Genomic DNA, 13,445 nt, shown 5'->3' with positions numbered 1-13,445 from the left:
GTAACTCGGCGTGAAGTCCTCAATTCTGACACCATGTCATGTTCGGAGGCAATAAGACGCAGGGTTCTCAAGCAGTAACAGAACTCATTACTGCAGTCAGTGAAAGGTTTAGGGCTCAGGCACAGTGCAGTACAAATACTGCAGGCTCTGTGCAACCAGGAAAAACAATGGTGGTTGGCAATTGCACTGAGTCTGAGACTGATTGCAAGTAAGTGCATCAACAAGCTCACTTTTTATTGCAATGCGATTGCACAGGTCACCTGATGCGAGGCAGCCTGTCTCCATCTGACTCAGACTGTCAGCTCTCAAAGAGAGTTTAATGTATAACTGCAGACATTTTTCCAACTACTGAAAACCGATCGCAGACCGACCCTTGATGCACCAAAGACCCTGTATTTAAAACGATCATTTCAAAGACAACAGACTGTGGATTGATTGCAAACAGTTGCAGTAATGTTGGTTGTGAGGTGGTGTCCAGCCACTTTACCTAGTTTGACTGCAGCCTTGGTAATTATAGTGTGTGTCTGGTTACTTGGTTGATTTTGTGAAGTAGCACAAAACTAGCGTTACCAATATTTTATTTGATTATTTTCTATTGGGGAAGCATTAGGGTAATGCATAATATACTACCTTTCTAAGTAAATTAATATGTTATTTTGCTTTTAATACAAAATATATATTTTTAACCAGCCCTCTGGATCATATGAAACTCCTCAGCAGAGGGAAATGTTTCTGCTTTCTTCTTTGAGTGACAGTTCAAAAACATCAGCAAGTCATAAATGCATAGGCGCACAAGAATGCTGCGAATATGCACAGTGGTCACTTCTAGGGGTGAGGGGGTCGTGGGTGTGTGGGTGGGGGCTGTTCCTGTCACTTGTCAGCGCCTCGTTCACTTTTGTCTCAGTTTGAGCAGCACGTGAGAGAGCAGCGAGGCAGCAAATTAAAAAATACGCAGTGAAGACGAAGGCGTACTCATGTTCATCTCCCTGATCTGTGTGTGTCTGTGTGTGGCGTCAGACTTTGGTGGATTGCTGCGTCAGTTTCTCTGTCACTGTCAGCTTTGTTTACAACCCCACCTGCCCCCCACCCAGAAAAGTCCTGTCAGGACTGTGATTTCAGTGGGATCTGTGCGCACGCGTGCGCGCGTGTGTGTGTGTGTGTGTATGTGTTTGTGTAGTCCACATTTTGACAACCCTGTAGTGTATGTAGGGACATGACTTGTGCATGTGTGTTTGATGTTGCCAGAGGTGAGTGTGCTCCTGAGTTATGGGTCCATGTGCTCTGCAAGTATAACACTAGATTTACTGGCTCAGTGATAACATACACGCGCACACGAACACACACACACACACACACACACACACACACACACACACACACACACACACACACACACACACACACCTGCAGGGCAGAAGAATGCTTGGGAGGGAGGGTGTGGAGTGACACATCAGTGTCCAATGTAGTAGTTTATGTGCAAGTATACCATCAACACTGACACAAATACAAGAAAACAGCCTTTGAATAGCTGTCCACTGTAGTGACCACTATAGGGTTAAATGATGAACAGCCAATCGAAATTTGCAGCTTCTGTTACCTGACACAATTTAAAATCTGATGGAGGATAGTGACTCTTGTCAGTAGGTCCACACACAGGCTGTAATGGCATCCAAAATCAAATATGCAGAGAAAACTTCTCTCGCTGTGCGCTGCTCTCTGAGTGTGCGAGCAAACAAACTGATGGGCCACTTGCAAAAACTGATAGTTGATGTTGATGTTCTGCCATCACAGCACGTTTGCATGGGAAGGTCGCTGTGATAAAGTTGGAAAAGTGACAAGAGGCAAATATTATTCATGCCGTTGTGCGGGCAGGTTTTTTGGTAGCCTTAATGTTGCACGGCCAGAAAATGCTGTCATATAGTGAATCCTTTAGAGTCTGTCTGCACTAAAAGGGTTTGTTTAGCCTGTGTTTCACTGCCATGGAGCAATATGAGAAGTAAAACTGAGTTCACAGGGTCTCCCGATGCTTCAAGTGCAGCAAGATAAAAGTCTTACTGTTTAATTAGAACCAGAAAAGATTTTCTGAGCAGGAAAAGTTTCAAGTGCTGTATACACTGCTGCTAAATACTGTAAATATGTAGACTCATCATGCCAGTTAAACACTCAAACATATTTGATCTAAAGTGAAAACAGGCCTGTCGCGCACTAGTTAGCTGCACTGAAAGATGCATCATGCCAATATTTGTAATCTTTATTTTCTTGTCTTTGATGTGAGATGCAGATTCCATTTACAGTACTGAAAGTTTCAGGATGTATTTAATATCATTTGTTTTGCTATTAGACGATATATAGAGGTCACATTTGTGTTTTTCTGTGTAAACCAAAAGGCGAGGAAGCCAGAAAACGTGGCCGCCGTGGCTCTCGGCTGCAAACTCATTGGTTCCTCCTGAAGACGTTTGAAACACCTCGCGATTTTTTTTTTTAATGAAATGTTCCTAAAACAGCTTGTAACTGTAGTCGTGGTTTTGTTGTGTTTTTTCTGAAAGATTTGGGTGCTCAGTGGTGGCAGCGGGATGGCGTCTGTACGACTGAGTAAAAATAAACTACAGCCTGTGTGTTTGTGGTAATGAAGGAACACGTTTCTCAGTGGAACAGTCTATCTCACGTTTGTGTTTTCTATAGGTTTTGTACAACAATGTGGCTCGGTGGCACAGAGGAAGAAGAAGTGAGAGAAAATATTAAAATGAAGATTGAGGAAACACGTTTCCCATTTCCTCTTTGTTTGCCCATTTTAACCTTTAAGGTTTGATTCTGAGCTTTTTTTTTTTTTAATCCTACATGCATAACTATGGCGTTATTTTTTTTCCACTATTCTGAGCGCACATAAAAAAAAATTTGCAGGTGCAAGTGGAGAAATTTATTTTGAGCAAACAAAAGCTAAATTTGAGTGAACAAATTCATTGCTGTGTGCAAAAAATGTATTTCAGTGTTTGCTATTATCCACACACACACAATAGCAGCCCCTCTCGCTCAGTTTTTGCATTTGCGTTTGCTCGCAATGTGTTGCTCGTGCTCTCAACATTTCTGCCCGTGTGCGCTCAACTCTTTCTCTACACCATTATATACTTCAAATACCTGCTCGATTTATCAAGACATCACATATTTGCATAAGTGCTCTGACGTTTTCGGAGATGCCTGTTACCCACCAGCTGACCAGGTGGTCACTCAGGTTAAACATAATATATAAGGCTGAACTGACAAAACCAGCACCAGGTATTATACGAAAAACCATAAAGCCTTTGAACTAAAACAAACGCTGTTGTGACAGTGATGTACACTGTCTTGTTGGTATACATGTATGATTTGTATCACCTTCATGTTTTCCTCTCACCACGTATCCAAACCGATATCATGGCCAGCAGCTTTACAGCTGTGGCTCCCATCAGCTGATACTAGAAATTAATATTAAATAAATTCTAACAACAGCTGATCAAGCTTAAACGTGCTGCTGTTGTTTAGCGCGACATCCGCTGGTTTCCTCTTTCTGGCGCAAAGTGGGCGATAAACAAACAAGAGAGACGATCAGCTGATCATTGATCAGTTTCATGATTGAAGTAGCAACAGGAGAGAGAGGGGGAGAGAATGAGAGAAGAAGAGGCAGCTGTGCAGCAAAAACACAGAATAACTCCAGCTTTGAGTCTTTTTTTTCATTCTAGCTGAAGTACAGGACGAATCGCGTTCCTTTTTCCCTCAATACGGATGTATTGTAATTGGTCCAGCCCAGAGTTGATCATGACCAATTGGCTAATCCACCACCTTTCATTGTTTATAAAGTTAGAAAAACAAACAAACATAAAAATGAAAAATCACCATCGGCCCACCAACGGCCAGTTCAGCTATGCTGGTGGGTAACAGGCATCTCCGAAAATGTTAGAGCACTTATGCAAATATGTGATGTCTTGATAAATCGAGCAGGTATTTGAAGTTTACACAGCTACATTCTCACATGAAAATATCTTAAAAGTTTATTTTGTGACCCAGAAAGAGTAATATTTCAAACTCCGCCACTCTGTGTTCCTCCGCCACTGCCTCGTTTGAGTTTTGGACGAAATGGATTCTGGGATATTGCATTTCGTCATTTCGAGCTGATTGGAGACCAAAACAGCCAATCAGATTTTTTGCATCCAAGACTGTGATTGGCTGGTTTTGTGGAACAAATATAATGGTGTAGAGAAAGAGTTGAGCGCGCATGGGCAGAAATGTTGAGAGCACAAGCAACACATTGCGAGCAAACGCAAATGCAAAAACTGAGCGAGAGGGGCTGCTATTGTGTGTGTGTATGGATAATAGCAAACACTGAAATACATATTTTTGCACGCAGCATGAAGTTTGTGCACTCAAATTTAGCTTTTGTTTGCTCAAAATAAATTCCTCCTCAAAATGCAACACTTGCACCTGCAAATTTTTTTTACGTGCGCTCAATTTTTTTTACGTGTGCTCAGAATAGTGGCACAAAAATAATGCCATACATAACGAGTGTGTTTTGCATATGTTTTGTGTGTCTGCGCTCTGATGGAAACAAATTTCCCTGCTGGAGCGTCTTCATTTGCTTTCATGTAGAAACTTTACATAGAAACACAGAGGTGCTGTTTGTGTGCTGCTTCACTGCTTCTGCTGCTCTCTGATCAATGTCCATTATCAGCAATCAGATTCCATCAGTCTGCACTTTGACTCATTTTATCAGCCCGATACAGTGCAACAGGAAGTGTTTATTCTCCTTTTTAAAAATCCTCTTAAACTAGGAGAATGGCAGTCGGAGATGTGTGCTTGATCACTGTTGCATGGATCATGGGGTGTGGCTAATAGTTATGATTCCAATTCCAACCCCAAAGATGTGAAACGTGCAGATCCAATGCTTGAAAGCACAGAAACCTACCCTGGTGCAACGGGACAACAGACTGCTGTCTCCCTCACGGTGGAAACAAAACTAGAGTCCACATACATTTGGCCACATAGTGCATTTTAAGCTGGTTGTGGGACAGCAGTGTAGAAAAACTCCAACTTGTACACTTAAAGTTTGAGCTGGAGGCAGATGCTCCGTGTCCCTCTATGTGTTCATATTATATAAACAGTGCATGTGTATGGTTCCATATATATAGCTTAAATGGAAATGCACACACACCTGCTCAGCTCTGTACAGCACGCTGTTTTCTCCCAGAGAGCCAATCACTGCCTGCAGCGTTGTGCTCACAACCTTCACTTTGAAAGAGAGAGAGGGAGGGTGGAAAGATGATGAAGAGAAAAACTGAAGAGTTGCTTGGGAACAACAGGGAGAGAGAGAGACGAGAGAGAGAGTGCTGTTTTGGCTGCAGGGCAGCGTGTTCTGTTGCACATGTTAGTTTTTATAGAGCTGGGAAAGCACTAACTGACACGATGCATTTCATTCAGCTCACCTGAACCCTCACAACTAAATGCATAAGCCCAACCCCTGCCTGAACCCCAAAACCACATCAGAACAGCCCTGTGAGGTCATTGGGGCCAAACTGCCCTCACGCATCTACTGACGGATCGGCATCAGAGAAGAAGACACTGATGAACTGTAGCCAACTCCTGTTTTGATAGTGGTTCAGCTAAAATGTATAAAATTGCTTCATTATCGACTGGGTGAAATCACCACAACACTCGGGGAGCCCTGAAAGCCTTTTGTATTATTTAGGTCTACAGAATTTGATTAACTGAAAAAAAACCCACAAAAGTACTTTTGAGGACAAAAAAAGATTGGAAATTAGCGTGTGGCCTCATGACTCAGTCCTGCAGTAACTTTCCTGCTGACCTCATTTTTGGGAGCTTTCCTTTCACAAAGCCTTGAACCCTGAGCAGCTCGAGATGCTTGGAGGAGCGCTTTGCACGGCAGCTCGCTATGGAAAGCCTCATTTAACATTTATTGTAAAGGTTACCAACATGAATGCATTTTATTCTGTTTTAAATAACTAACATGTAAAAAAGTGCGTAATAGAAGCCTGCTTTTGCACTGCAGTTTATTATTGCGCGGCGTTGACCATACTTGCCCAGCCCAAAGTCAGCTTTGATAATGAGGATTATTATGAGCTGTCAGTCACAGGGCTATATAATAACTGGACCGCTAGTCTTGTGCTTTTTACATCTTTTTATACCTGAGCGAGCACACATACACACACGCACACTTCCATGGATGCTACAGGAACAACTCGGGGTTCAGCATGTGGCCCAAGGATGCTGCAACATGTAGACCGGAGTAGTCAGGGAATCGATCGACCGACTTTTCAATCGGTAGACCTCCCAGTCTCTGCATCCATGCTCACATTTACAACTACTGATTCAGAGAAACCAATCAAGCGAAGGAGAACTGTGAGAATATCTCCACACAGTCCTGGCACCGCCGCCCAGCAGGTTCCTCATTATTATTCCCTGAAGCCCAAATGAACATATTCAAATGTCCTTTATTGTCTGACCCACAGTCAGACCCCACAAACGTTTAATATGCACCCACAAAAATATATAATTTTTGTGGGTGCTTAGGGACAGATGAAAAAGGCATATAATGTGATGGTCAATAGAGGCCTGTAGTGCCCTATATATAATATCGTCTTATTGGGTTAGGCCAGTCCCTGAAATGGATTCAGACAGTTTTCAATAATTTATTAGACTGCTTTTTATGCAGGAGATGAACCAGTTTATCAAGATTTTTCTACCCATTCATTGTACCCGTGTTACAGTTGGGTCCAAACGTTTCTGGACGGCGACACGTTAACATGTCTCGGTTTTTCTAAACACTCCCTGATTTCAGAGGCTTGTAGTTTGGACAAAAATCTTAAAGTCTAGAAATGTGTCACCGTCCTAAAACCTACGGACCTAAATGTGACGCCAATGTTCTTTAGGAAAATGACCACAACAAACGTGTTAGTTTGCATTCACATTTACATCGCTTTGTTCATTATCATCCTAAAAGACACGACTCCCACATCATGGAGCATCACAGGCGATCACTCAGAGCAACATCACATTGATTTGTTGGGGAGGAGTAAACAAACCACGCCAGGAAAATATCCCCAAAGCCTAACATAGCCAGAGGGAGTCAAAGGTGTGGTGTTTTCCTTTAATTTGTCACCAGCATATTACATGTTTTTATTCATGCACCTTTGCCTCTCTGCATTTCTCTGCCCTGATGCTCGGAGCCATATCTCTCTCTCCCCTCTCTCCATCTCTTTTTCCACTCTTCATTCATTCTCCACTCAGATTCAACACAGTTGTGTCGAATTATCGCTGGCAGCCGCTCTTCTTGTGGGCCGAGTGTGTGGGTGTGTGTCCGCGAGTATGCGTTAATAAGTGTGTGTTGTCAGTGTGTTGGTTTGACAGTGTGTGTGCATGCATACTTGATAAGGACAGACTTTTATAAGCATGCACAATGCAACCTCACACACTCTTATCTCCCACAGAGGGAGGTAATGAGGATCTCTCACATACACACACGCACGCACACACGCACTTACACACACACACGCACACACACACACACACAAACGCTGTCTCTCTCTCTCAGTTATCTCCCTCTCCGTGTCTCGGCTGACAAACAGCCAGCGAGGCGTCGTGCATTCCTCCTCTCATTGGTTTTTAATCATCTCTGAACAATGTGGCCCAGTGAATGTGCCTCCTCCTCTTCCTCTATCACCTCCTGCAGGAGGACAAGCAGCAGGGAGAGGAAGAGGAGGAGACCCAGGCTTATCAGCCTGAACCCACAGCTGGCCTCCTCTTGCTCCTTTTCCTCGCTCCTCGTTGTCCTCCATCCTCTTCTCTTTCGCCTCCTCCATTTCTGTTTCTGCTCTTTATACGCCTCAACCCAAACCCTGCACAATTATTTTATGGGAAACGTAAAAATATATGCTGCTTGCTCTTTATCTCCATGAATAAGTATCAAAGCAATCATCTCTTTGTTTCTTTTCTTACTTTTTCCCTGACAGTGAAGTCTTGCATACGGCCTCAGTGGTGCTGCACTCTGCAATGGTAATGAAGGTCAGTTATTATGGATTCAAGGAAAAATGGTTCATCATGCCCTCTTGTTTTAAATAAAAGTGCATGCGTGCATTTTGCCTGCAGATGATTGAATAAATAGTCTTCAGTGGACAAATTATTAGAAACTTCCATCAAAGTGCAGCATTAACAGTTTGCTGTGGAGGAAAGAGGCTGTGATGAGCTATCTTTCCTTGAATTCTTAATTCCTGACCTTCATTGCTGCTGCAGTGCATTCATGGAACACACTCGTGTCCTTTATATATGTTTCAGGATTAAAAAAACAGAATAATGCCAGCATTTAGTGGAGGCCTGTGTGCCAACAACAATATATAAGTAATAATAATACATCAGAGATAAAGTGCATATACAAGGGAGTTATAGTGACCATCATTCATGCAGACTGCATCTTTTAGTTGTCTGAAGATGTTTAAAGTTACTCACAGGACTCAATCAGTCATTCTTATGTTAACGTGTTAGGGTGCTAAATCACATTGATACACAGTTCATGCAAACCTCTAACATGTCAAAATTTTCATCACTTCTGTGGCTTGTGTCATCATCAAAATCACAGAATAAACGCCTTAAAAATTTCTTAAAGATGTCTGAGATTAGACTTCAGGCTTTCTGTTGGAAGTTTTACAGAAATGTGACAGACTCTGACCCTATTCCCGCATTTATGTCCATTGATATCAGCATTGCTGATATCAGTGCTTCTATTTTTATGCTGTTGGTGTGTAAATAAATATATCTGAAATAATTCATCGGGCTGTTTTGACCAGCATCTCTCAGTAACTTTAATGAGGAAGATTTGGGAGGCATTATTTTGCTTAGCTTGGAGGATTTCTCGACTAGATCAGTGTGATGATTGATTTTAACTCTCGACTGCCAGTCTGAGGTCTTTGTGGGTCCAGTCTGTTTGTAGCAAATGTTCATTCAGTGTGTTTGGCTCAAATTATTCATGAGCTTGTTGTCCACCATGCTGATGCTCCCTCTGAGACTTCTTTCTTGCCTTGGATATTATTTTATGCGTGGCTCGTTCGGCTGTACAACAGCAAAAAAAGCTTAATCTCCCCTAAAAACTCATAAGTCTTGGAAATCAGTAATTCTGTGTTTTGAACACCAACAGTCTGCAGTGGAGGCCCGCTGCCTCTCAGGGTTAAGAGTAGACTGAAAATAGGGCAGCAGGAGAAACAAAAGGGATGGAGGTCCAAGATGGCGGCAGGTGTTGTGGCAGAGGCTGATGTGGATGTTGGTTGGTCTTTAGATTCCTCCCCTCTGATCTGCTCCACTTTCTCATGGTGCGACCTGCTGAGATGGCATTTCTATTTCCGGCAAACAAACAAGCACACAAGCGAAAAAACAAAAAGGACAAAAAAAGGGAACAAAGCGAATGTGCTGGAGGTGACGGGCAGAAAGGGATCTGATCCACTTCATTTCTCCTCTGTTTACACGTAGATGTGATTCACACAGCAAACAGACGAAAACAGTTGTAATAAAACGCCCGACTTTGTTCTGCAGCTTTTTCAGACATGCCTGTTTGACGCCGCAGGGTCTCAGGTAGGAGCTGAGACAGGGAAGAAAATGACTGAAGACCACTTATGAAATAAAAATTAAATAATAAGTTCTATCAGCCTAACAGATCGCATATTCTTTATATCAGAGTCCACAAAAACATTTTCCAAAACTGTGATGTCTCTCCAACACTTCAGGCAGCAAGTCCCAGGATGTAACAGGTGTTTTTCACAAAACTCATTTCCATGTAAAGTAAGTCCCGACTAAAAGAGAGGAATGAAACATTGGTGATGTGTATTTATCTGTAACTTGCTCATCTGAAATATTCTTCACACTGATCTAAAATGTTGCTGTTTGTGCAGAAATTGTTCCTGTTCTTTTGAGTCATGTAAATACCCTGGATTTGGCCTCTACATCAAAAGGTTTTTGCTTAGACACAGCACTGGTTCATCCCTTAGCTGTCTTTTTTATACTGGAGTGATTTGCAGCTCAGTGTTCAGTGAGTGTTACGTTAAAAAAACAAGAAAGTAATCCCTCTGAAAATGGATTGGACTGAAAATGGTTGACAGAAAACCTGGAGAACTACCGCTCAAGACCACTTTAGAAGACTTCCATGAAAGTTTGGCTCTTTGGAAGCAAAATATAAAGACATGATGAGTGGCTCAAGACATTACTGTATATACACGATCCTCGGCTGAAATCAATTACATCAGTGCTTTTGCTGACGTTATTGTTGTTTTAAGAGTTTACTCTATAGCTAACACATCCCAGTTATAATCTTTAGGGTGTTTGGAGTCTAATGAAATGTAGCTCAGCCCCCAAAGTGGGCTACGGGATAGGTTAAAGCAGCGGTCCCCAACCTTTTTTGCACCATGGACCAGTTTATGTCCGACCAGCTTACGGCCTTTAAGGTGTAGTGGATAAATACAACAAAATAAAACCAATACCGGTACCAAAAAAATAAGATTTATTCATAGCACAAGGGAGAAGACCAAGGGAAACCGAGTTAACGATAAAAACAATTAAAAAATTACTCTAAAAACCCATAAAAACTCTGAAACAATCAATTTCACATCCGAGCCTCAACTCTCGTGGCCCGGTACAAAACGACTCGCGGACCAGTACCGGTCCGTGGCCCGAGGGTTGGGCACTGCTGGGTTAGAGAAAAGTTTTGTCTTGTCAGTGATGTCGGTACGGTTGGTAATTCAGATAGGAGTAAAAGAACCTCACAAGACCTATTTAAGTCTATATTACTCAAGTCAGAGTGGCATCTACATAAGGTTAGAAGATTATTTTTATTCTCTGGGTTCATGCCACCATCACAAAAACCCAAAAATCAAATAATTTCATAGGAAGTCTTCCTTGTGGCAGGGTGAATAAGACTGAGAAGATGCAGAGAAACCAAAAATGGATATGGTGACATTTTTAGGTAGAATCTGGCTTTACAAATAGCAGACTCACTGAGCTCCACCATTTCAGGGATTATATTGCGGAAAAAAGACAGCCAGTGTGACTGTACAGATCTGCAGCGAGTCCGGTTATTACTGAGTATTTGAATGTGTTTACCTGGAGAGGAGCCCGTTGCCTGAAGCACTGGGGATCTGGGGCTTTTGATGCCTTGACAGCACACTGTGGCCACACAGTTTAAAGGACAGCTCCACTGCGGGTTGAGTTTTGAACATTTTCCATCATTCTGACATTAATTCAGCCGCTTTTACCTGCCTGCTGAACAATTACACACATTTTCAAATCCTTGTAGTGGAGCCACTCATGCTATTTAGAATTCAAACAGCAGAGAAAGTGGCTGGTGAGCTAAAGTCTCTCAACTAAGACGGAAATTAAAAGTGCAATTGGCAGGATTAAGATGCAGTCTGATCGCCGCTTGGTTACTGGTTTGAAACTGGAAGGGAGGACAGTTTGTCAGTCTAAAGTAAGGCAGTGAACCTGTCAGCATCTGCAAGGGGGAAAAAAGCTGCTTAAAAAAGTAGAGATAAAGATTTTAAAAAAACTGTTTCTGCGTGATGAGCACGGATCTGCTGGTTTTACTGGTTCAGGGTCCTGATAGGGGCCAGTTGCCATGGTGACAGAGTATGTGCCAAGCCAGGGATGTTGCTTTTTATCAGCCTGGCTGGTCAGATGCGTGTGATTGAAATGTTTGACCGTGCATTGTGTGCCTTTTTGAATTAGGACAGTTTGTTTGGCAGCACTCGGTGTATTTGCACAATGTGTGTTTGTGTGTGAGCGGTGGCAAGCGTCCCCACAGCGCTATAGGGAGGCTAATTGTATTTTAATTACAAAACCATCAAACGCACAAGTCAGACAGTTACCTTCCACCCCCAGAAAACACACAGTAAATGGAGCAGTTAAGTGTGTGTTCAGCCCGCTGCTTTTATTAATACTGATGTCTCATTACAGACGCCAGTCAGTGGAAGGAAACTTGAGGACGCGCGAGTAGAAAATGCATAACAAAGCAAACGAAACCATTTATTTTATTTAGGTTTAATAATGTGCGGAATGAAACGTAACCCACATATTTTAAATAATCAGTCTTGTATACTTGCAGCCTATATTTTAATAAGCTCTTTGTAGCATCCTGATTCTTTCAGTATTTTATATTTCTTCAGAGGTTGACTCGGGTTTGTGCCCTGCTCCTGTACATCTCTCTATTCCATCTGCTTTTTCTGTAGATGACTCCAGGAGCCGGTTTATTTGTTTCATTCACTGCACTGCCACCTTAACTGCAATGGCCAAAAAAGAACTGGACACATTTTCACCAAGCGTGAAAGCAGAGATGTTTGGGTTAATAGCAGTCGGTCTGTGAGAATCTCAAAGTTATTCACTGGAAAAGCACTTGTCTGAAATTGCTTCTGACTTTGGCTTTTGTGGAGAAATGATGTGAACGTAGCCTTTTAGCAACATCCACGGTCTAGGCCGAGTGTTGTGTGGTGGAAATACATTCGGTGATTTTATTGCACATTCTAGAAATTACTTGCTAGTTTGTTATTTCAATAATCAAAGTGAATTACTTTCTTTTGAATTGTTGTCAGAAAAAATAAACTGAGAACTTTGCTGCGGTGCAGACCAGCACATTTTTTCTTCTGGAGCAGCCGACAGCAGCACAGAACAGAAAAGACAGATATGAAAAAGTTCATATCTGTTAAAACCTTTATTGGCTACGGCTGCTGAATTTATGTGACGTTACTGAGTGCAATAAACTGGAAACACTTTAATCTCATCAATTGTTCTTTGTTAAAAGGCCGGTTTAGCTTAACGCTAAAGCATTTGCAGATAACATCGCTGAGAAGAGATGATTCAAAGATTTAAAATGTGATGAGATGAAAGTTGACAAGTGTGAGGTGCAGAATCAAAGTAGAACCTGAAGTGAGAATAGAGCAAATGACTGTTTTAAGGTTATTTTTACAGTCCAGCTTCTATTTGATGTCTCTAATCATTTAAGCTGCATCAGATCAAACGGATAAACAACACTAACTTGAAGTGATTCACCTTAAATGTTTCAGAAACGAAACTAACCCTGTCGCTTTCCCTATGTCATCCAATCACAGCTGCCCCACCGTCGAGTGACCTTCTCTACGGCCAATCAGGCGCAGGATCTGCAGGACGCATCCCAGCACAGCTATTACGACAGCGGCTTGGAGGAGTCGGAGACCCCCAGCTCCAAGTCATCATCAGGGCCGCGGATCGGGCCTTTGGCTCTGCCGGAGGACCACTACGAGCGGACCACACCTGACGGCAGCATTGGCGAGATGGAGCACCCGGAGAACGGTAAGACCAGGTGGAGTTTCCCCTCCCTCTACTCCTCTTTTCACCTCCTCCATCCATCCATCAACCCAGAGGGAAGCAGAGGCACATTTGCACACATATAT

At 42.5% G+C, this 13,445-nt stretch overlaps 1 protein-coding gene across 4 annotated transcripts in view; it reads left to right on the top strand.

The window, feature by feature from the left end:
• Positions 1-13,445, top strand: part of LOC102203450 (protocadherin-1-like) — a 218,037-nt gene that overhangs the window by 102,977 nt on the left and 101,615 nt on the right. For 3 of the 4 annotated variants that reach the window (XM_005737754.1, XM_005737755.1, XM_005737756.2), the window contains exon 4: positions 13,125-13,344. In XM_005737754.1, the coding sequence (XP_005737811.1) occupies positions 13,125-13,344 (220 nt within the window). Of the gene's footprint in view, positions 1-13,124; positions 13,355-13,445 lie in introns of all 4 variants that reach the window. The other variant, XM_013912035.1, reaches the window with a different exon arrangement.

Source organism: Pundamilia nyererei, unplaced genomic scaffold (genome assembly GCF_000239375.1).
Source record: "Pundamilia nyererei isolate P.nyererei 1_Seehausen unplaced genomic scaffold, PunNye1.0 scaffold00079, whole genome shotgun sequence".
Taxonomy (NCBI): domain Eukaryota; kingdom Metazoa; phylum Chordata; class Actinopteri; order Cichliformes; family Cichlidae; genus Pundamilia; species Pundamilia nyererei.
Note: the sequence above shows the minus strand (reverse complement) of the source record. Positions and strands in the feature narration are given on the sequence as shown.